Source organism: Sitophilus oryzae, unplaced genomic scaffold, assembly GCF_002938485.1.
Source record: "Sitophilus oryzae breed Bouriz unplaced genomic scaffold, Soryzae_2.0 scaffold_172_pilon_pilon, whole genome shotgun sequence".
NCBI classification, from domain to species: Eukaryota; Metazoa; Arthropoda; class Insecta; order Coleoptera; family Curculionidae; genus Sitophilus; species Sitophilus oryzae.
In genome coordinates this window covers 21,602-45,631 of record NW_022146424.1, presented here as the reverse complement: position 1 = coordinate 45,631, position 24,030 = coordinate 21,602, and the positions used below count along the sequence as shown (strand labels likewise).

Sequence of the window (24,030 nt, the reverse complement as noted above, 5' to 3'; positions counted from 1 at the left end):
ATCCTTTTTCAATGTTACAAGAGAAACAAAACCAAATCTGAGAATTGCCATACACCAAAATCTTTTCTATATCGATTTTTCAAATAGAATAATTTTTCAATTAAAAAATATTTTTATATTTAATTTGCTGAATATAAATTAAATAATAACTCATCGGATATGAATGGTTATTATATAGTAATTATATAATCGACGTTGGTCTGAAGGAGTGTCTTATTATGCCGCCAGGAGACAATAGAGGCAACACCTTGCGTAACATCGACTGATGTTCACCCTTGACCCGTACACGAGAAATCTCATCGCAGCAATGTAATTTAATCGTTATTAACTGTATTATAGCGTACCATGTCTTCCGGAATTATTTTGCACAAATTTCTACGATGTTTTCTACGATATATTCATTCACCAATACAGGAACAAACAACTTTAAAATCGAAAAATTCTATAATTTTTTCCATAGCAACTGTTAAAATTGCCTTACATCTATCAAAAATTGTAGATAAAAAGTACTTTAACCGCAAGAGTAGATTAAATGATACTTTAACAACGAGGATAGGTTAATAACTTTATTTCTTCTCGCACGTTTTTTAATTGCTTCCATTTTTGAAAAGTTTTGTATTCCTTTTCATAAGTTATTCATTAACCATTACATTTGGATATGGCGTTTGTCGCCTCAGCCTGAATATCTGTTGGTAAATTACTTATTTCGTTTTGAGCCATTTCTGGCTCCAATTCAATCAGCAATTGACACGAAAGGGAATTAAAAAATATTGACTCAAAACTGACAACTAAAGAGACAGCTTTATTTATTTGTCAAATTACATAGAAACCAACGCCAACCCAGCACAATATTTTTTCTTCTCGTAATAAATTCCTTGAAATAATAATTTCTGAATATTTTTTAAAACCGCTTTAACTCGCTATGGAAAGAATATTGTTTTATACACGACGATAAAATTGCATTATCGTAATACCATTTTATCGTCTTGTATAAAAAATAACTATTATCTCTTTTATTGTTTTTTATCATTATGTTTAAGGATCAGATATATATTATCAGAGATTAACTGTGTCCCTTTTTCAATTTCCAGCTCCGAGTGCCCCTAGAAATCAACTTTAGAGCGAAACAAAAAGATCTGGTAGTCAATCTTGCCAAGAAACACTTGACGTGCGGCGTCAAGGGTCAGCCACCAATCATAGACGACGACTTACAACACGAGATCAAGCTGGAAGAGTCCACGTGGGTCATCGAGGATGGAAAGGTTTTATTATTTAATTTAGAAAAGGTAAGATTTGAATTTTGCCGGTGCCCGGTGGCGTAGAGGTACAGCTCTCATCTACCAAAAATCTACCAATCTAAAGGTTGTGGGTTCGATTCCTACAGCCGGCAGTTCATCAGCCGACTATTTTTAATAAAATAAAAATAGTTTGGGTACCTATATAGGTTGACTCAGATGAGTACTTGGGATTCACAATCCTGAGGTAATAAACAGGCAGTTGAAACGTATAGTACTAGCCGCATTACCTTCCTTGTGTACCGAACGGCTCTAGCATGGCAAGCTGTACCTTGCTACTCCCAAGGCGTTAAACGCTATATGCGGAAATGAGGTATTCTGAAATGTGTATTTTTCTCTACTTTTTTTCCTGAAATTCTCTCTAATTTTCCGGTAAAGCTTGCTGCTATACCTGTAGATTTTTGAATTTAAATAACCGTAATGGTAACTGATATACATTGTTCTAATACCACAAGAGACCTTTATTCAACTTGGCAATGACACTAGCAAAAAATAGCCTTGGTCGAGGACCAAGGGCAACTATAACTGTAATTCATTCCATCAGAAATGGTGTTCCTGTAATGTATCCATTGTGCAGCTAAATTTTTATCCTATTTTTTAAGGTAAACAAAATGAATTGGTGGGGAAAACTGGTACAGTCCGATCCAGAAATTAGCACGAAGAAAATCAATCCTGAACCTTCGAAACTGAGCGATTTGGATGGTGAAACCCGGGGTATGGTAGAGAAAATGATGTACGATCAGCGACAGAAAGAGATGGGACTACCCACTAGCGATGAGCAAAAGAAACAAGATGTACTTAAGAAGTAAGTAAACTATAAAAATAATCCTTTATGAGTATTTCGCCACTGCACTGCAAGAAAATCTACAAAATGAAATAATTATTTTTTGTAAACACTTCTGCGTTAAACCTAAACGGACGCTGCTTGTCAGGAAATACAAAAAAATACAAAGAATAAAGAAAAAAACTATTTAAAATATTTAAATTCGACTATTCGAGAACACTTTACTTTTTTAAAACAGATACGTCCAAAGAATATACCTAGCTAGAAAAAGAATTGGACTCTTCCATACTGAAAAATGGTCCTACAGAAGTGGCGCCATCTATTGAGTAGGGCTTGTTTTAAATGGATCGAAGCGCGGGCTTTTTAAATGAGCGTATTTATTGAATTTTACTCTAAAATAATTAAATTTGATTATTAAATTTTACTTTTTACACAAATTCAACATTACTAATGACAAGTATCGTTGTGTTGTGTAAAAAATAAGATTTAACAGTATAATTTATACAATTATTAAATAAAATTAAAGCCAAATATGTGTAAATATTATTTATTATTTCAAAGTTTTTATTTACAAGTCAAATATTTAAACATCGTTTATTATAATAAAACAAGACCTACATAATACGCCCAACGTTTTGTAAATGGAGTAAATATAAATAGGTACTTAAATGATGGCAAAAATAATAGACTTACATTATATTTTTAGGGCCACAAACAAAAGGAATTGTCTAGTTAAAACACATATAACAAATTATAGTTTGAAAAACGTTTTGATAATCATTTGATTGGATACGTCTACAACATGGTACAAAGAAAACAAGGTATGATCGATAGCGGCTCCAATTTCGTTAAGTTTGCGCATACCTCCTGTGACGTCATACACCATACAAAAAAATATCCATATTGTTCAATTGCCACTAATAAAAAAAGACCTAAAATAGGGAAGAATTAGGACATAACCCCAAAAGTTATGTCAATCATCGAGCTTGACATTTGAAAAATTATTTTCACATTTATTGTGTCATCTGTTTGACAATTTTTGACAATTTGAAATTGGCGCGCGGAACTTACATTACCAATTTTAGGGCCACAAATCAAAAGGAATGTGAATTAAAACACATATAACAAATTATAGTTTGAAAAACGTTTTGATATTCTTTGTATCATGCGTCTACAAGAAACCGTTGACGTTCTGTGAAAATGACATTTTAAACTTGATATTTAAATTTCAAAATTAACAATTACTACCTGATAACAATTACTTAATAAGGTAAAACCAAAAAGCCCCAAACTTGCTGTATGATTATTTTTAAATTTTACGTATGTTATGTTTATTTATCTTGTTGTATCTATTGTTCTTTAAAATCAAAGAAGCGATTGCCATACATTACTAACATCTACAGATGCATGAGCAATACATTTATTTTTATTAGATTGAATTAAAAAGCCTCTTTTATTTTTCTTTTAGAGACTATCGCTTCTTTCATTATAATTTTGGCGTTATTAAAATTTATTCTGTGCCCTGTGTCCCAAGAATGCGGACAAATCTTAGATTTGTGAAAGTCTCCCTTTCTTAAATAATCTTTATGTTCTTTCATTCTGACATTTAAGGGTCTAGATGTTTCACCCATAGATAAAAGAAAATAATCTACTATTAAGATAGATATGAAACTTAATAGTAAAATTTTGGGTCAAAGCGCCCCTCCGTGTTTTTAGTGGAGACTACATTTAACCCAGCGCCTTCGCCTTTTCTGCTGTAAATGTTTTTTATGTTTATATTTGAATTCAAAGGATTTATTTTTAAAGTTACACTGATATATTAGTATATCAGAGTAACTTTAATAAAACATAAGAATATTTTATATATTTCACAATTTATTTTTTTATTTATTTTACAGAGTTTCATGTGAATGATCGTAAATCGACTGGCTGTCTAATGAATAGACCGGGATTTATAGATTTTAAAGCGAACGAAAAAAAATCAAACAACGAATACATACCATATATTTTTCTTTTATCTAAGATACATACCTTATCGTTTTTTGGAAACACGTACATTTTTGCAGTTTTGTTAGTTTCTTTGCAAGATGCAACACAACAAGAAAACACCATTTTACAGTTAATAAATAATAAAACTATTTCTGACTATGATATAAAATTTAGATAGATAGAGAATTAAAAAACGAACGAGTATTTGCAAACGCAGGCCCAAATTCAATAAAAATCAAAAATTTTCCTGCGAAAATCAGGCTTTTTTCACTGAAAAGGTATTTTTTTTGATTTATCAGCAGTCGTTGTCAAGTTGACAATATACAGGGTGTTTTCGAATTAGTCTAAAAAAATTATGGGGTGATTCCTCATGTGTTCTTAAAACAATTTTTATACAACCATTGGGTCTAAAGTACTTCCTTTCTGATCTACAGGGTGTTAAAAATTTTAAAAATCGATTTTTTTGCTTAACATAAATGGTACAGAAAGAAGTTTTTACAAAATATAACTATTTTATTTTGTAGAGAGATGAATCCGCCACATAGTTATAGACATTTTTTACAAAAATAATATTTTGGCTGCTTTGTTTAGTTTTTATACTCCTGAGAATTTATAATAAAATATCAGTCATTGCTCTATAAAATGCAAAATTTTATAGCAGTTGAATTAGTAAACCTCTATGAAAGTATAGAGTATACCACATTTTTTTTTGGTTTCAGGTTTATGGAACAACACCCAGAAATGGATTTCTCAAAATGCAAGTTTAATTAATTAGTTTTTACTTTTATTTACACTGTGTATTATTTCTGATGCCTACCATAATAAGTTTTTTTAATTGATATTTGTTTGCAAGAACGCATACAAGTTATTTCTATTTATTTCGTATATCTCAACAGGATAAGTTGTTTTCTTTACGTACATTGAAAAAAAAAAAAGAAATAAAATATAAAAAATCCTTTATTTATTTCATAATACCTATTTAAAGCCTCTTAAAACCAGAAAAACATACACATACAAAATGTTTAAGCAAAATTATAAAATATATCAAACATTACTATTTTACATTATCTCCCTTTAAAAATATATGGAGAATAATTGAAATGACAAGTATTAAAAATCCTGTACCTACTCCTATTAAATACTTATGGGAACTTATATTTGTAGAAACTTGTGGTATCAAAGTGTCACATTCTGCTTCTGGACTAGATGTTTCTTGATAATATTGTGATATATCTGAAAAAAAAATATCAGTTATAACACAATACAGTTAAAAATATATTTTATAATACCTGCTTGGCCTTCTAGATCTAGTACTTCTAACTCATTGCCTGCCTTTATATCAAGTAACTCTTCCAAAGATGTTTTAACATCTTCAGCACCTTCACCAGGAAATAAGTAATCAGAAATGGAAATGTTACTATCTGGCAGTGTTATCAGCATTCTTCTTGGAGGTTCATGGACAGTATTAATATCTAGAATTATTTATTTATAACAATTATTTTTAAGAACATGATAAAACTATGGTATATTTACTCTCGCCTAATTCTTCATCTGTTAAAGAATCCCAGTGCATATCCACCCTTCCCGATAAACTTCGCATTATATCTTCCTTTATAGCCTGCTCAACCTCACTAATCGTGGTTTTCGGGTTCAACCAAAGTTTACTAGCTACCTCGCCTATGATTCTTATCTGACCCATTACTTTTTCAGTTTCAATTTTATCAGGAATTTCCATGGAATACTGTAAATAATATTCTTAACCTTACTTAAAATATTTATAATTAAAAATATGAAAGTACTTACTGTATCCTCATAAATGGATACTTGAACGGGTTTTTCTTCAGCATTATTATCAATATTCCTTTTGGATGAACCTCTTGGTATTTTTTTCTTTTTATTTATGCTTTCTATCCTTTCATCTGATTCTTTAAACTCGTCATTAAACAAAAAGAAATATTTTTGAAGTTTCTTATTAATATTGTCTAAAATAATCTAAAACTGACTTAATCAACTTACTTTAGTATACATTAAAATGCAGCTCTTACCTTAATATGTCTATTCAATGGTCCTTCATAGTTATTCCCACTTATAAAATACAAATAATCAATCACGTATTTAAATTCAAAATTTAGCCAATTATTTATTTTAGGGAGGAACTTAAAGTCGACAGGTGTGATACTTGAACTTGCAACATTATAACTTTTCGCAAGGTATCTTTTTGTTTTTCCTGAATAGTGAAAAATTAATTTTTCACTACCACAATTACCGAAGAGATAATTCTGATTTCCTAATGTCTTGTTAACTGTTGTCAATAATGTACGAAGTTTTGAGTTAAAGGGATTGAGTATCTCTTCATCTGATACTACGAAAACACCCAGTACATGCATTCCTCCTGGCAACATTCTCGTTGCTTGTAGAGCGTGATCTGCCACAAAACTGTCATTTATCTCTAAAATATTTTTCATAGTTACAAGAGGTTTTCCGGCAGCTTTATCTTCGTCAGTTTGAAAGGGTGGCGTTTTTGCAAAGTGAAACACATGATATTTTTGAGAAACTACCTGTTAAACACATCATTTGAAAAACTACCCATGTTTTTATAAATATCCCCTTACCTGTCCTAATATTAAACCTACTGCACATTTGTAGTTAGTAGGAATATCTGATAAATATTTCAGCCAATATTCTTCCCCTTCAGCTTGACGAGTCATGATATTAATATTATTTTTAATTATACAATTTTATTAATTTTAATATATTTTTAAATGGAACAGCTGTTATGAATTGTGACGTGTGACGTCAACGGATGTCACGTTATTTGACAGATCTGGTAAAATACAGGAATCTAGAATTTCGTTTAGTTTTTAATTTCAAGGCGTACGTTTAGACGGCTCTAGTGTCAAAAGGCCTTAAATTCCCTAAATATTATTTGAATTTTCAATATTTTTTCTATAGAAAATAAATTATTAGGAGATTTGGAAATAATAAATTCAATAAGTTCATTTGTTAATTTTTTTATTTCTTCAGAAATATTATAAAAAGAATAAATAATTACAATAAATATTTAGTTTACTAATCACTGCAGGTGTGATTTCATAAAATGTCCTGATAATGGACCCTCATCAGCATAACCTGCTATTTCTTGAGGAATTACTGCACTCTCTTCTACTCCAGTGCACGGTCTACACATACATTCTAAAGGTGCTTTTGTTGTTACCTACAATTTTTTTTTAAAATAATTAGATTATGGCTAATAAATTCATAATTTGAATAATTGCGCCATACTGCCAACCTAAAATTATTACCATTCCCTTGATGAATTGTTTTGACAGAATTTGACATATGCTTAAGTGAATTTCTCGAGTTTGCATTTTGTTGATTATTCACTTTTTTAGCAATTATTTATAACATCCTGGTGTTGTGAAAGTGTTTGATTAACAATTTATTAATAATTTGGTGTAGTGAAGTGATAAGGAAGTAATTTAAATTATGTAATCAATGGTAAGTTATATTGCCAATAGTTTTAAATGGATCATTAGAACAAAATGGTCTTTGTTTATGAGGAAAATTACCTTAATAAATTTTCTTTCTCCCGGCTTCGCTTTAGGGCAGAAAAGCGATACAGATGCTTCTCTTTCACCTGATTCTTGACAGCACATACATGATCTTTCCATTTGCCAAATTTTACTTCCAGATACCTGAGAGTTGTTAATTATGTTAGACATATTTGCTATAATGCTTCTAGTTAAATTATATTAAATTCTTACTTGTAAATAAGATGCACATCTTCCAGTGCATGCAAAACTAGGAATTGGCTTTGGTACACATCCAGGATATTGCAGAACATGAATTACTGGAGTTACTTGACATTCATCGCTAGTACTAGCTGCATCAACTTTTGAAATGTATCTTGGATTGATACACATACTTGCTAATATGACAATTACTATATTATAACAGAGTTTTCCAGATACTAAAAAATCAATTAGAATATATAAATATCATTTAAAACACTTTATAGATCTCTATTTACCTGAATTATAGAACTTTCTGGACAGAAACATTCTGTCATAAAACTATTATTAAGACTCGCAGTCTGTTTTAGAATTTTCCTTTTTATAAATTTCCTTGGATGTTATTTCAGTGTCGTTTTGTTTCCACCATGTTTTACTCTGTTTTTTTGCTGGTAAAAGATTTTATGTGAAATTCATGTTTGGTGAAATGCTTCGTATTGATTAGGAGGGCCCCATGCTGTTTATAAAATGGAATAAAGCGTGTTCTTCCAGTCTCCCTGTGTTCTTGAAATTCTCGCCTTTTTTTGACCTCTGTGCTTTCTACAAAAAAATACCAGGGTGGTTTTATTTCATTTCAATTTACATAAGCTTTCACTTAAACTACAAAAGTGTTCTCTTTTATTTATTTTAATTTTCTGTAAACGGGCGAAGTACATGGGTATTTTTTATGACATTTTTTTCTTATTTTAGTCTTGAATCAATAATGATCCATGGACAAGAAAAATACTTCTAAAAGACGTACCCCAAACTCTAAAAAGGCAGTGAAAAAGGTTGATTCGAAGCAAAACTTAAGTCTGTCAGAATTAAAGGGTCTTTATAAGTCTTTGAATAGGAATAGCGTTAAGTTAGATAGAGAAATAGCTCAGTTAAAGTCAGAAGGTGTGTTTTTATATTTTTAATACAGTCATTTTAAATAAGTTTTAAGATTTCTCGTAGATTCCAAAATTACCATACAAGCTAATTACTTTAAATTTCATAATTGCGATGTTTTTAAATATATACATATTATACCGGGTGCGTCTCAAAAGTGGCTCATTTCTATAACTTCTTTATTTTTTAGATAAAAAAACGATATTTGGTATGTTAGTATATGACATAAATTAGGATTTATTGACGTATTCAGTTGTTGTAACTTCCTGTTTCACCGGAAATGACTACAACTTTTAATTTTTAAGTGGCACCCTCAGTATATTTTTACTTTATATGACAGAAAATGACACTGCATTGAAATTGTATGCGGTTCATAACGACAATTTTACTCGAAATACCAAGTGTGTGGTACCAAATTGTTCCTAAAAAAATGCTTTCTCCAAATATGCTAATGAGCCACCCTTGTTCCATTTGGAAAAAAAAATGGGATATGATTAAAAATACAATTTGGTTTTAACCGACTAGGACAAGACACGAAAAACTTGATCAAATCTATTTTTCCAAGGCTCCTTTAAAACAGAAATTTAAAACACGAATTTTTTAAGCGAAAATGTCAGAAGTTGACATATTCTATCCAGAGTGTCATGTTCTATCAAATAAGAAAAAAAAATAAAATAAAAAAAAGGAAAAAAAAATAACCAAAATAAAAAAATAAATATAATATAATTTATTAATTTTCTTAAAGTAAAAATATACCGAGGGTGCCATTTAAAAATCAAAACTTGTAGTCATTCGTGGTGAAACAAAAAGTGACCAAAAACAATTATTGAATACGTCAAACAATCCTAATTTAGGTCATATACTAATATACTAAATCTCGTTTTATCTGAAAAACTAAAAAAGTTACAGGGGTGAGCCACTTTTGAGACGCACCCGGTATATACATACATGTATAATGAAATTCTATTAAATTTTTTTATTATGCATTTAAATAATTTTATAATTATGCAGGGTTTTCCTTAATGAAAGTAAAATTGACTGATTTTTTAAGCAAAAACGAGCAAGGGATGAAAGTTGTTTAGGAATTAATGAAGATTTAGAAAATAGTGTTTATCTTAAGACAAGTCAGTGGCGTACTATTTTTTTCTCTAAAAATACTTAATAATGTTTAGGAGAGGGGTTAATCACCGCGATCTTACATATCAATTGTGTCCTCTTTCTTGAGTTATAACTCATCATACAGGGCTTTGACAAAAGCTAGTATCTGAGACGGCTCCACCTGTTTAGAACATACATTCAAATGATTTTTTTTCTTACAATAAGTTCAAGAATCACCCACATAAATATTAGCTTGTTATTAGGGAACACCCTGTATATTTGTTGATATTTTCATTAAGAAATTACATTTAAGTATAGTTTTTACTATAAAACGATTCATTTCTCATATAATCCTTGATGATCATTGGGAATAAAATGTTGAATAGGAATTTATGATTTTTTAGGTGTCACTGATAATTTAAAACCTGAAATGCAAGCATTGCATGACTACAATGATATTAAAGATGTCACACAAGTAGTTTTAGGATATTTAGCTGATATAGAAAATTGTACTATTACTGATCTCTATACGAAGTACTCACTTCCTGCTCAAAGTAATTGAAGTATATTGGTAAGTAGATTTGTTCATATTTAGATTTTTATTAAGGATTTTGTGTATAAATAAAATCAAAGGTATAATTCAAGACACTTTATTCAAACCACACTTTCACACATAACTGATAAAATAATTTTTTTAATTAATATATAAAAGACACTAGCCATTGGTGTTACATAAAAGCACTAAGCTATAAAGTAATATTTGTTTCACTTTTTAACAGAAAAAAAAATAACGAAAAATCTAACGACTAAAATCTCCACATTTGTAACATTTGCATTCGGATGGTTCTCTCAATTTGATGTCCATGGCATTATAGCCTTCGTTGGTGAGTCGTACTCCATCAGGATCGTAGCAATGTGTGAGAGTGATGACTCGTTCTCTCAAGTAGCTCTCGCGACAACAATAGCATTCCTGTACAAAGAAAATCACAGTTAGGGATATCTTGTAATTGATAAATTATTAATACAATCACGTAAAAAAATATTTAAATTTTTTTATTGGATTGGTAGGATATAATCGAAAAAAAAAATAATCGTCATGGTAACCGTTAAAGTGACCATCAACCATATTTTTACTAATTGACATTTACTACAAATGGTCAAGTTTTTATGTCTATCTTTAAAAAATTATTTACAGGGGTGGCCGCATATACCATACTGGCAACTGTTACATTTGGGTGGGCATTTACATGTGTGGAAATAAATCGCATAGGGATCTTATTAAGTCGGAGTGAGAGAAATGTACCGGTATGCCTTTCCCTATCAAGTAAAGTAAAATCACGATTGCATACCGCTTATTTTTAAAAGACTTTTTTTTCGTAAAGATAACTAGATAAAATCATTAGACATGTTTCTGAGCATCTGAGATGGAATTATAAGGATATAGTTAGGGTATCATTTTTTTTACAACGAGAAAACGTCAGTAATTGCGATAATTTAAAATCTCAACTTTTTAACACATAACATGCCATAACTCAAGAACGACTTTAGATATTGAAACTTTTTTTTATTTTGAAGATCAGATCTTTTACAATATGTTTACATAAGAAAAATTCGATAAGATTTTTTTTCCATTCAAAAATTAACAACCCATCTTTTAGAACATAGCAATTTTCAGCAATTGTGTAATTTTTTATTGATCAAGATTTTCACATACTGTCTACGAAGAAAATAGGAATATTAAGAAAGTTTTTGAAGAAACTACAATCAATTATTTCTAATAGATTTTGAGATATCGATTTTTGAGTTCAGAGTTCTAATAGCGCGACCACTGTCGAACACCAACTCAATTCCACTTATTTTTACGAAAAATGTAAGTGTTTCTAGTTTGCACTTAAAAGTTTTCAAGCTGTAGGGAAAATTACAACGACTCGTTAATAAATAAACAAATAACCTATCACAAAACGTAATTAAATCGTGAAACTGAACGCATTATTTACACCTTTCCTTAGAACTTTAAGTACTAACAGAGGTACTGATTGGGTCGACCGGTCAACTGCGACAAATCTGCTATATTCCCTTCCACGTCTCTTAGCAATGTGCACACTTTCTCGGTTTATTTCATACGTTTGGCAACGTGTTTACTGTTCTCTCTTTGTTCAATACATTATAAACGCGTTGTACTCTTCTTACGTTCGTTGCCAGGCCTTAGTATATTATCATGGATTATCGTTTCAGAAGTCACTTTAACGCCCTTTTTTTCCGATGGTATGTTATTTAGAAGATCACATTATTTTTAAAAAAATTGCTCTGGTTTCTTGGTTAATTATTTTGAATTAGCGAGAGTCTATTATTATGAGTCTGATGACTAATCTCATTTGTTTATTCATTTTTAATTAAATATTTTTTATATTTTTTTTTAAATCTGCAGCTAATTTATTCTGAGATAATTAATTTTTTTATTACTATTTCTTTTTATATTTAAAAATAGAATGTACGGGGTGTCCCATTTATAACTCACCAAAAACGCGAGAACCCCTTAGTCCCATAGAGTATTTTACTTAAAAACCGGTAGCGTAACTAGTTCTTCGCTGAGAGCTGTCATTTCGGAAATATGACTCAAACTTTTAGATTTTTTAAATGGGTCACTCTGTATATTATTATTTTTTATTTGCCTTGTCATGAGCTTTCTAAAAATGTAATATATTTTATACTTGCAAATCATACGAAAATTGGACACCCTGTACAAAACTTACGTTAAGAATTTTAAGCCGTGGTTAGACGTAACGTTTTATTTGTCAGGTAAAACTAACGTACCTATACACTGGAAGTTTTACATGTGGTTTAATCAATTATTGATATGTGATTGAACAGAGTTACGTTAGTAGACGGGTAAGACAGGTTAGACGTAACGTTTTATTTGTCAGGTAAAACTAACGTACCTATACACTGGAAGTTTTACATGTGGTTTAATCAATTATTGATATGTGATTGAACAGAGGTACGTTAGTAGACGGGTAAGACAGGTTAGACGTAACGTTTTATTTGTCAGGTAAAACTAACGTACCTATACACTGGAAGTTTTACATGTGGTTTAATCAATTATTGATATGTGATTGAACAGAGGTACGTTAGTAGACGGGTAAGACAGGTTAGACGTAACGTTTTATTTGTCAGGTAAAACTAACGTACCTATACACTGGAAGTTTTACATGTGGTTTAATCAATTATTGATATGTGATTGAACAGAGGTACGTTAGTAGACGGGTAAGACAGGTTAGACGTAACGTTTTATTTGTCAGGTAAAACTAACGTACCTATACACTGGAAGTTTCACATGTGGTTTAATCAATCATTGATATGTGATTGAACAGAGGTACGTTAGTAGACGGGTAAGACAGGTTAGACGTAACGTTTTATTTGTCAGGTAAAACTAACGTACCTATACACTGGAAGTTTTACATGTGGTTTAATCAATTATTGATATGTGATTGAACAGAGGTACGTTAGTAGACGGGTAAGACAGGTTAGACGTAACGTTTTATTTGTCAGGTAAAACTAACGTACCTATACACTGGAAGTTTTACATGTGGTTTAATCAATTATTGATATGTGATTGAACAGAGGTACGTTAGTAGACGGGTAAGACAGGTTAGACGTAACGTTTTATTTGTCAGGTAAAACTAACGTACCTATACACTGGAAGTTTTACATGTGGTTTAATCAATTATTGATATGTGATTGAACAGAGGTACGTTAGTAGACGGGTAAGACAGGTTAGACGTAACGTTTTATTTGTCAGGTAAAACTAACGTACCTATACACTGGAAGTTTTACATGTGGTTTAATCAATTATTGATATGTGATTGAACAGAGGTACGTCAGTAGACGGGTAAGACAGGTAAGTTGTAATGTGTAGCTCAGCCTTTAGTCACACTTGTAAAAATTTGGACATAAAAGTTACCAAGTTACCTTCATTTTTTTTTATACAATATATTATTTTGTTTATTTAGCAAATTTATAGTTTCTAATAAAAATCCAAGGACTTGCACCTAATAACTTGTTAATAAAAAATGGCAGATTTTATTTTTTCTGCCTTCTTTTAGTAATGATTTTCTCAAAGAAGACTATGCTAAAACTAAATAACTAGAAAAGTAGTTATATTATTTAATATTCATTGCCTGATACACATCGGTATACACAATGAATTTTATTTAATTGTTAATTGTTTCAGTGCAATTGTTGGACCAGTGTAAATACTAGCACCTCAATAAAAAAAATAATGTGTCCTTATCTTTATTTGACTCCGCAAAAAATCAAAGATGCCGGCTTCTTTCATTGCCACCGACCGCTGTCGGGTTTCTAGGAAAGAAACCTACGTCGCCGGACGATAACTAAAATCCAGTTTATATTTTATTAAAATCGATCCTGGCGAATAAATGAATTTGATAAATGAATGAATTTTATAATTGAATGGTTTTTGCTGCCGAATTACTAGAATACAGTATTTCAAGGCAGATGACGCATCTATTCGATAATTTTTATTCGAATAGTTTTCGACAAATGTTTTCTTACTAGCTATCGAATTATTCGAATGAATTGCAACTATCGAATGTTTCGATAGTATTCATTCGATAGTTCCCACTACTAATTCAAAAGGTTAGAATTAGTGGTAGTAATTTTCAATCAGTAGAAAAAGTTAACCAAAAACTTAACTTTTCCACTAATTAAACTTCATTCAGAACCTCGCAATTAGGGGAATAAATTAGTGGTTTCAATTATTATTATGCCCTTTTTGAGTCACGTCTTGCCCTTCCATTCTGGGGTACTTGCTGCGCAACAAAATTTGATCGTATTTTCAAACTTCAAAAGAGAGCAGTTCGATATTTATTGGGACTGAACAGTAGAACTTACTGCCAGAATTTCTTTAAAAAATTCAAAATACTGACTCTTTCTTCTTTATTCATTCTTGAATCCGTTTGCTTAATCCGCAAGCACATATCTGCTGCTATTCCCGAAAGACCATCTCACTCTTACGAATGCGGAGCACGATCTTTATCTGCCAACCCAGAGCTCAGAACTAGTTAAAGGCTCAATACTGTACAATGCCAAAAAAATGTGACAAAAATTGAGCTCCAGACATCGATATTAGTTTTTGTCGATCTCCTATAGAAAAGGGTGTTTCTATTTAAAAGCGTCGAATTTGACCCACTCTGTACAATCATCTGCCTTTGAATATCAAGTCGCTTTCATTCTTTCCCGCATTTCGCAAAGCTCTGAAATCATACTTACTCGAGAGAACCCTATATGCGGTAAACGACTTTTTTGTTGATGTTTAATCATGAATAAATTTTGAATTTTAAAATTTTGATTATCTCACACACTGGTCAAAAGTCACATTTCTCGCAAATTTTGAAGTATAGTTGTGGAAAAGTGAAAAGTTTAAAACTTTTTCTCTTAATTGACAATGTCTCCCACTACTTTTGATGTTCTGAATGCTTACGTTGAAATTAAAGGAACAAACTTATACTGAATGAGGCTATAGAATTGATAATAATTAAAAGTAGATGAGTTTTTTCTGTTATTTTTTGTATGTAGTCTGTCGAAATCATATAATCCCTAGCTGGAAAATTATATTTGATTTTAACACATTAGATCGTACTGTAATACCTTTAGAAACCCAGTTGGAGTGATCACAGAGGGTTGAACTTGACTTTTACACGAACCCTCGCATTTGTTTACAGCCACCTCCCCATTACATGTCCTTTGCAACCTTCCCAATTCATCAAACTCTTCTACAAAACAAATAAAATACCATTTTTTAATAAAAATAAAGCTTTTTACCAATAATTTAGTAAAAAATCATATACCAAGACACTTTAATGTCAAAATTATCAGCAGATGATAAAAATCATTATCTACTAATAATAGTGACGTGAAAGATTTCATCTTAAATTCCTAATAAAGTCTATCCAACCACTCAGAGAAGATTTCGACAAACGACATTCAAAAAATGACAGAAAATGCAATTTGTCTGTGATTTAAAATGACAGACACAACTTTCACTATCAGGGGTCTTCTCGTTGGACAAACTCTATTGTATAGTTGTCGTACCTTTTGTTATGTGTATTTCTGATGGTAAAGTTTCGCACGTTTCTTCTGCAAGCTCTGTAACACCCCGTACATAGCTGATCAGTAATGTTAAAATAAAAAATCTAAAGTAAGACATGTTTTTAAGTATTTATTTTCTAAAAGAGTTTCGAAATTTTGAACTGTAAAATTTGAAAAGAAATTTTAAACCATGTTTTTTCTCGACTGTACCCCGTCACTTTGCTCGGGTTATTGTCCATATTTTAATCCTGGATTTTCTTTTATATGTAATGCTTTCGAGCTATTGAACCCTGTGGTTATTACGGCCGGACCCTACTGCGAACTACACGCCTAGCGTTTTATGCTAAAATTCTATTCTATTTAAAGTTTGCATTAAACATGTCTAGATCCTGTCGAAAAAAATTTACTATATGTTGGTTTGTGGATGGATATAACTAAAGTGAGTGTGCTATATTCTACCGCAGAGTGAGAAATATTATAGTTTAATACTTGTTAAACATTTTAGGTAAAAAAAATTGCATGTGTATATAATGTAAAACTTCTTACTAACAGCTATGAAATTGGGGGATTTGAAGGACATGTGAAAAAGTGACATATAATGCTGTTTTAATATAAATGTTATTTTCGGTTTATTTCTGTAATCTGTACATTGTCTGTTTCCTCAATAGCTTGCAAATTTAGTGGAATACCACCCAACACACACTTTTATGCAAATGCTAACGCTTATATTTATTTAAGAATAGAAAACATTTTGAACCTAACCAACAATTCGTATTTATAGTGGTTTAAATTAATGTTTGTGAAATTATACAAATATTCTCGTTGATTATTAGTTTGAAATAAATATGACGATGTCCTCCAATGAAAATGCGAGTTGCTTAACTCTAATAATCCGGAGTTTAACCATAGTTTTTTTATTGCAAATAATTAATCATCATACAATTTTATGACACCCGGATTTTTTTATTTTACTTCAATTTCATCCCATTTTTTTTAAAAATTAATATTAAGAATTTCAAATTTACACTTTTGCAATCCCTGACGTGTCACGGTGTGCCACCAGGTACAAAGGTAAATAAAAACCATTTTTCTAAATGTATTTTAAAGTAGATGTAAAATTAATTGTAAAATAAAACTTAAGGAACTTACGTTAAAATGATCTTCACAGCAAAATCTCGTACTTTTGCTGACATATTGTTGTCTTGCCGCTTCAAACCAGGCTCTTCGACGGCTTTCATCCAAAGGAACAGTTATAAAAACCTTTTCTGGAGAGCCTTCAGAGTTATTTAGACAGCCTTTCACAAAACAAACTTTAACTTGGTAATTTGGTACTATAAAACAAAGTTGAAAACTCAAAGTATTGTTACGTTTTTCGTCGGTTCCGTGTGGATAGAAAGTCACAATTTATTTAAACACTATTTATTTAACACTAATTAACAAAAACAATAACGATAAAAGACTTAAAGAACTATTTACAAACGATTTATAACTAAGAATTTATTTTGAATTTTAGCGCGTCAACTGTACTCGTATAATTATAACTGCCCTCTTTAGGCCACAGCCGCCGGCTTTTATACCTACAGCTAAAGATTTCTAGAATAGTCCATAGATCGTTAGGTGCATAGAGAAGGTTTCGATTCTTCTCCTATGTACTACTCCATTCCAGTGGAACTCGATTTTTCTCGAACGTCCGAATGAATCATTACGGTGTCTATTCTTTAATGCGATGTGAAGGTCATCTGAGGGCGGGACATAAAGTTAGGTTAGGTCGAGTCCACACGGGTCCGCAACAGTATTTAACGCCAAACGCAAAATCCACAAAATACGAATCTAACCTCGAACCCTCGAACGCCTCGAACATCCGAACAACTTTGGTAGTGTTTAGTGCTTCGATAAAAATGGCAAATTTGTATTGAATTTGATTTATTATTTATTCCTTAATTGTAACTTCGTTGCATTTCTTTTTGTATTGAATGAGTACGTCTTAATCACTTCAGTTGAATTTTATATTAAAAATAACAAAAATTTACTATGGTTACACCGGATCGATCATATTTATAATGGTGTTTTTTTTCTAGATGTCTGTTAGTTAACTCACCTTTTCGCTGAAAAATAAAATGTCAGATACGTCATCGGAAGATGCGCTACAGTCGGACAGACAGAGCGACAAAGAAGACAGCGTATGTCGCGATTTTGTCAGGGGCATTTGCGATAGACAGTTTTGCAAGTACAAGCACGAGAACGAAATACGGCCTCTGAATTTCTGCTACGATTTCCAAAATAACATTTGTCCCAGACCCCATTGCAAGTAAGTATTGTCTGAATATACATGTGTCAATAAATTCGCAAGTTTTTATTTCAAAGCCACTGCGACGCCCGTCTTAAGTCTTCCCTTTTTATGACCATTTTTAATGCACGAAGATATTTCTCCTTACCTCACACTCCATAGGTTAACCCTCAAAGTTTTTCGCATTTTTTTGAAACGCCCTGTATAAAATTTTATCTTTCTACAGATTTATCCATTGTTCTCCCGACGAAGTTGAGGAATACAAAAGAAGCGGCGAAATGTCCAACCAAATCCTGGCAGAAGCCACTCGAAAGAGCCAACTTCCCGGCACACCCCCTGTTTGCAACCAGTTCAAAAAAGGAATCTGCAGACGAGCCCACTGCAAGTTCAGGCACATCACTAAAGAGCAAGAGGAGAAGGAAATTATGGACCTGATTCACAACAATGTCCAGAGGAAGAAAGGGAACACTATTCAGGAATCTCAGTTTTACAGCAGCGGCGGGTTTCTCAGTAGAAGAAACGGAATTGATTTTAGTGAGTACAGCGAGAGCGGCCTGCCTTTAGCTAAGAGAAGGTTCATTGCTGCCGAGGAAATGTTGAACAGGGAATTACAGCTGGAAGCTGACAGGATCAGACCGGTTTTCAAGGGGTACTTTGCCGGAACTCCGCCTCCCGGTGTGCTGGATAGGGTCGATGCAAGGTAAGTTGGACAGGGGTTAAATTGCGCGTGCGTCGTCAGTCTATGTCAGACGAATTTTTTATTTTTGAATTTTAAATTTTAAATGAAATGCTGATCCATGATATTACTATCAATCAATCAAAATTTGACAATTTGACAACCGACACAATTAAAATTATAGGCTAAAAATATGATGTAGAATGTTTAGGCGGGGAGTTAATCACCGCGACCTTACGGATCTATTTTGTGTTCTCCTTTCTTGGGTTATAACGAGTTATAACTCATCATACAGTCTCAGGGCTTTAACAAAAGCCAGTATCTTAGATGGCTCCACAGAGGCCAGCTCTCCATCCTCAACATCAGCGGTACCAAAGTTCATGGCACGAACGGTCGTCGTCTCGGCGCACTCAGTGAAAAGGTGTTCTGGTGTTTCCCCATTTTCCCCACAAAATCTGCGTTCGCCGTTGTTCCTCAGCTTCAGTCTACTGAGGTGTTTGTCATGAGACAGTGTCCTGTTAGAAACCCCGTGACAATCCGAAGATTGTTTTTACTTAAAAGAAGGAAACTCTTTGATTTTTCTCGGTTGTAAGTTCTGAGGAACTTTTTCGAGTGTCTTAGACCGTTGGAGGACTTCCATTCCAGGTTATGAATGGAGTCTTCCAGGTTCCTCAGTTCCGCCTTTAGTTGGTTTCCACTTGGAAAACAGAACGGTTCTGGTCCAGTTAATGGAGTGTTCACTCCTTTTCTAGCTAGATCATTTGCTTTTTCATTGCCTTCTATCCCTTGATGAGCGGGCACCCAGAATAGGAGGACTATATTTTCTTTGCCTAATTTGTTCAGTTTTTCTAGGCATTCTTTAAACAACTTCGAATTGATGGTTACTGAGTTGGTCGCGTTTAGTGCTGCCTGACTATTGGATAAGATGGCTATTTCCTGTTTTCGATAGTTCCTGTCTAAGATAATTTGTACGCATCTTTCGATAGATGCCTGGGGTAGGTGCCTGATGATTCGGAGTATTTAGTTTTCGGCCTAAATACTCCTATGCCTGTCCCTGCTTTGGTTTTGGAAGTATTAGTATACCACATTATGGTATGGTCTTTTACATGCTGAGCAAACGTTTTCCCCTTCCAATCCTTTTTATTACTCAATACTACAGTGAGGTGTTTCTCAATGTAGTAGATTCTTGGTATGTCATCCACTGGGAGTTGGAGACGTAAATATCCATTGTCGCATTGGCATAACTACCGACGACAATGTGCAGTGGTGTATGATGACAGTGTGACTATGATGACCTCCATTGCTGCTGTTGGCATGTTTTCATGGCACCTGTGAAATATGATAAACATACTGAAAATTTGGTCCACCGAAAAATTACTTGTCTATATATTCTATCTCAAAATTATGATATAATGATTTTCTCCGCTATTTCAAATAAAACACCCAGCATTGTTTGACTGTTGCCTTTCAGGAACTTGATATTAGAAGAGGAAAACAATCTCCTGCATAAAGAAATAGCCCAACTAAAGAAACAAGTAAGTTAATTTACTAAAAAATATATATACATTTTATAAAATTATTATTAATTTTAGGTTCAAGATCTGACAGCTACTAACGAATTTCTGCTGGATCAGAATGCCAATCTGCGGGTAACAAACAAGCAAAACTCAGTTAACATGCCCGCCGTGACATTGACAAACACCAACACGCAACCGCAAATGATCAGGACGGTCACGGCCAGCGTTGCCACAGTGCCTGTCAGTTTGGCAACCGTGACGACCGGAAATCCAGTGTCTGGGAACCCCGTATCTATAGCAGGTTGTCCTACTGTTAGTATAGCTTCTCCCGCCCAGATTCTAGCACCCAGTCAACAAATACTAGGTTAGTGAAGGTTTTTTGAATTATTTTGTATATCTGTTACAATATCTTTTTATTTTATAGTAACAACGAATCCTGGACAGCAACTAGCCTTGGCTACTTCAACCCAACAGGCTCAGCACATGGCCAATCAGCAGTTAGCTTTGGCCAACGCATCTCAGCAATTAAATTCTCAACCCCAACAAATAACCCTGACCAGCAACCCTCAGACACACCAACAGTTAACCAGTCAGGCGCAGCAGCTAGCTTTGGCAAATACCACGCAACAGTTAACTTCGCAGGCGCAACAGTTGGCCTTGGCGAACACCACGCAACAGCTAACCAGTCAGGCTCAGCAGTTGGCTTTGGCTAGCGCTCCACAACAGTTAACTTCCCAAGCGCAACAGTTGGCTTTGGCTAATACTACGCAACAGTTAACTGTGACTAACGTGCCGCCTCAGCAGTTAACTTTGGCTAATACGAATCAACAGCTGTTGGCTGCGCAACAAAATCTGGCTGCGTCTACTCAACAGATCGAGCAAATGCATAGAAATAATCAAATAAATGCTGCGATAAATACTTCTCAGGCTATCGCCATGTCCAATGCATCTCAGCCGATGGTCTCATACCCTATTATGACACAAAGTTTGAACCATCCCTTGGCTCATTAGCAGAAGGTGTTGTATTTGCTGGATAGTTAAAGAATGAAAATAAGATTTAGCTATTATGCAGTGAGCAAGTGACAGTTTGTGATCTTCAAAGATTTTAAGGTATTTCTTTAGTGCTATTGGTGTTGTGAGGTATTTCTATCAAAAGTTTTCTATATGGTATTTAAGAACTTATTTTTTTTTTGGGCTTTTTCAAAGTATATAAAACATTGTGCTTCTGGATTTTTGTTAGTTTAATTAACAAAAATAAAAATAAATCGGAATAGCCAATAGATATTTGCAACACAATTGTTTATTAATATATAGGGGTAAAATTATCAACTTTTTCTAAGAAAGAGCTATTAATTAGATTTTTTCCCAAAATATCTTGTTACAAACAGTTAAAGTTTGTAATGTAATAAAGCAATACAATTCCCAACGCCTTGCTTTGTTTACTGTCTACTATACAGGATGTATTGAATTGGCTTAGAAAAATGTACATTTTTATATTTTTTAAATTAATATATATTATTTTTTTAACATAACATAAACGATTGAAGAAAAAACAAATGACAGTAGAAAAAATTGACATAAACATTAACAATAAATACAGAAAAAAATGTTTCTAGGAAAAACTTACTGGTTTTTGCTGTTTCTATATCATTTTTTTTAATAAATGACATATATGGTGTTTGTGTCACCAAAAAATATATTGATTGTCATTTAAAAAACAACTGCGACGTTGTTTTTTTTCGGTTATATGTTATATTTATGAATCATCCTGTATATAGCAGTTTAACAAAATAAAACAAAGTATGTATTAGAGAACAAATATAATTTTGTGTAATAAATCGGAAATTTTTATATTTTAGTTCATCATATAAATTTTTTTAATAAATTTTTATTTTTATCGTTTTACAGAAAAAAATGTTTAGTTTGTATAATGTCTAAGTTAGGCGTGTTTTATTTTATTTAAATGAATCTATAACTTAATAAAGATCATCAAGAAGGTTTATTATTGATCTTGTAAAATTTTTATAGAATATATTTAGATTCGTAAATGCGGTAGGTCATTTGTACCGATTGTTCCGGTGTACCAAATATTTCGGCTGATAGCTAAAAGCCCAATATTCTGAACTGTTAGAGCTTCGTAATACCAAATTAAATGTATTTTAAACAATTTTTACAAAATAAAGTATAGAAGAGGCGTTACTATATTTTTTAAAACTAAATTTAATCTTAATATTTCTCAACTAGGTCTAGCTTTTTTTCAGAAAGAAAATATATAAAAACTGATTCGGGTTTCTTCACAATTTTCTTTTAAATGATTGTGTAAGTACCGTATGATCTAAAAAACGGCGTCCAGTTGGCTTGGAAATGACGATGGATGACAGTCTCCATATATTAGAAAATGACAGCGATCTTCATTTCATTGTCATCGCTGACGCCGTTTTTTTTTCATCTTATTGAATTGTGTACAGGGCTTTCAGAGATATTTTGTATAATAAATGCAAGCTTAAGGTCTCTCAAAAAAATATACAGGGTGTTTGATTAGAAGAGTGAAAGTATAAATTTTTCTTTGAAAAAACGAAATATAGGTATCTTTGAAAACATTGTACAATTATTATTTATTTAAATTTGTAAATTTCTGAGTAAGTTATAATTTCTATTAACTAGGGCTAGTTGAGTAGACTAGTTTAGTATGATTCAGGGTGTCCATTATTGAAATATGACACTAGCTTCTATGAAAATAGTATTATTATATTTCTGATTAATTTAAACAATATATATTTTACTACAACATCAAATTGCTTTGTGGTGCCTTATTGTGGAGATTGAATCAATGAATTTATAACCTAATTTTCTTTATTATACGTTCTAATAAAAATAGGGCAGCTTTATAAAGTCATTTGACAATCCTCATTCATTATATGATACACGGGAAAGAATACCGTTAAGGAAAATTATTTCCATTCCCCAGAGAATAAAATTATGAAATATTTATATTGAAAATTAAATTTCTTTATCATTCCGTTTTTCTGAATGACGAATATTGCTTAGTCTTAGTAAAGTATTCTGTACTTCAGGACCTAAGTTTAGCATAGGAAAGTTTATTTATTTTGTATACTATATCGAGTCTAAGATTTAGCTAGAATATGGTATTGTGAGTTGTAAATATTGCCATTAAAATTATTTATGTGGTCAAAAAAAAATTATTGTTTTTATTTATAGTGAAGAATCTACTAGTGGTGGAGCATATCGAAAATAAATACGGCGTCAAGATGACTTGGGAATGAAGTATTGTGCAGCTTCGGCACACTTTTTGAAGCACACTGTATACCGGGTGCGTCTCATAAGTGGCTCACCCCCTATATCTTTTTTATTTTCTCAGATAAAAAGACGAGATTTGGTACAGTACGTTTGTCCGTTCTGTAGTTACGGGGTATCCGTGAGAGGGGAAACGATATTCTCTCGATGTTTTTCGTAAAAAAGACGACGCGTCCCATCAATAAAAATTCGACAAATTTGCAAGTAGCCAATAAAATGAGTGGGCGGAGCGGTTTGCGGTGACGTACTCGTCAAGTTGACGTATAAAATATATTGCTGTTTATTTAAATGTTTTTTGTC

The 24,030-nt window shown here is 32.2% G+C and overlaps 6 protein-coding genes across 6 annotated transcripts in view; 3 read left to right on the top strand and 3 right to left on the bottom strand.

The window, feature by feature from the left end:
• The window catches only part of LOC115881701 (nuclear migration protein nudC), a 128,305-nt gene extending 123,304 nt beyond the window's left edge, over positions 1 to 5,001 (top strand). The window contains exons 4-6 of the mRNA XM_030899304.1: positions 1,092 to 1,286; positions 1,898 to 2,100; positions 4,788 to 5,001. Coding sequence (XP_030755164.1) covers positions 1,092 to 1,286; positions 1,898 to 2,100; positions 4,788 to 4,839 — 450 coding nt within the window. The 3' untranslated portion in view covers positions 4,840 to 5,001. The remainder of the gene's footprint in view (positions 1 to 1,091; positions 1,287 to 1,897; positions 2,101 to 4,787) is intronic.
• A 6-nt stretch (positions 5,002 to 5,007) lies between these two features.
• Positions 5,008 to 6,867, bottom strand: LOC115881700 (protein odr-4 homolog). The gene is made up of 6 exons (XM_030899303.1): positions 6,681 to 6,867; positions 6,114 to 6,626; positions 5,872 to 6,060; positions 5,602 to 5,809; positions 5,358 to 5,540; positions 5,008 to 5,301 (listed from the first exon to the last, which is right to left on the bottom strand). Exons 1-6 carry the CDS (start codon positions 6,774 to 6,776, stop codon positions 5,123 to 5,125), a joined length of 1,368 nt encoding a protein of 455 aa, XP_030755163.1. The 5' UTR covers positions 6,777 to 6,867; the 3' UTR covers positions 5,008 to 5,122.
• A 272-nt stretch (positions 6,868 to 7,139) lies between these two features.
• LOC115881494 (bursicon) lies at positions 7,140 to 8,507 on the bottom strand. Its single transcript, XM_030898993.1, has 4 exons — positions 8,099 to 8,507; positions 7,833 to 8,038; positions 7,638 to 7,763; positions 7,140 to 7,282 (listed from the first exon to the last, which is right to left on the bottom strand). Exons 1-4 carry the CDS (start codon positions 8,127 to 8,129, stop codon positions 7,142 to 7,144), a joined length of 504 nt encoding a protein of 167 aa, XP_030754853.1. The 5' UTR covers positions 8,130 to 8,507; the 3' UTR covers positions 7,140 to 7,141.
• Positions 8,508 to 8,549: 42 nt separating this feature from the next.
• Positions 8,550 to 23,608, top strand: LOC115881493 (zinc finger CCCH domain-containing protein 10-like). The gene is made up of 7 exons (XM_030898991.1): positions 8,550 to 8,738; positions 10,232 to 10,398; positions 18,014 to 18,243; positions 18,449 to 18,922; positions 20,370 to 20,433; positions 20,491 to 20,779; positions 20,840 to 23,608. The coding sequence occupies exons 3-7, from the start codon at positions 18,053 to 18,055 to the stop codon at positions 21,424 to 21,426; spliced, it is 1,605 nt and encodes a 534-aa protein (XP_030754851.1). The 5' UTR covers positions 8,550 to 8,738; positions 10,232 to 10,398; positions 18,014 to 18,052; the 3' UTR covers positions 21,427 to 23,608.
• LOC115881746 (DNA repair protein SWI5 homolog) lies at positions 8,570 to 10,389 on the top strand. The gene is made up of 2 exons (XM_030899379.1): positions 8,570 to 8,738; positions 10,232 to 10,389. The coding sequence occupies exons 1-2, from the start codon at positions 8,570 to 8,572 to the stop codon at positions 10,387 to 10,389; spliced, it is 327 nt and encodes a 108-aa protein (XP_030755239.1).
• LOC115881495 (partner of bursicon) lies at positions 10,482 to 16,548 on the bottom strand. Its single transcript, XM_030898994.1, has 3 exons — positions 15,939 to 16,548; positions 15,495 to 15,619; positions 10,482 to 10,797 (listed from the first exon to the last, which is right to left on the bottom strand). Exons 1-3 carry the CDS (start codon positions 16,051 to 16,053, stop codon positions 10,627 to 10,629), a joined length of 411 nt encoding a protein of 136 aa, XP_030754854.1. The 5' UTR covers positions 16,054 to 16,548; the 3' UTR covers positions 10,482 to 10,626.
• Positions 23,609 to 24,030: the final 422 nt, after the last annotated feature.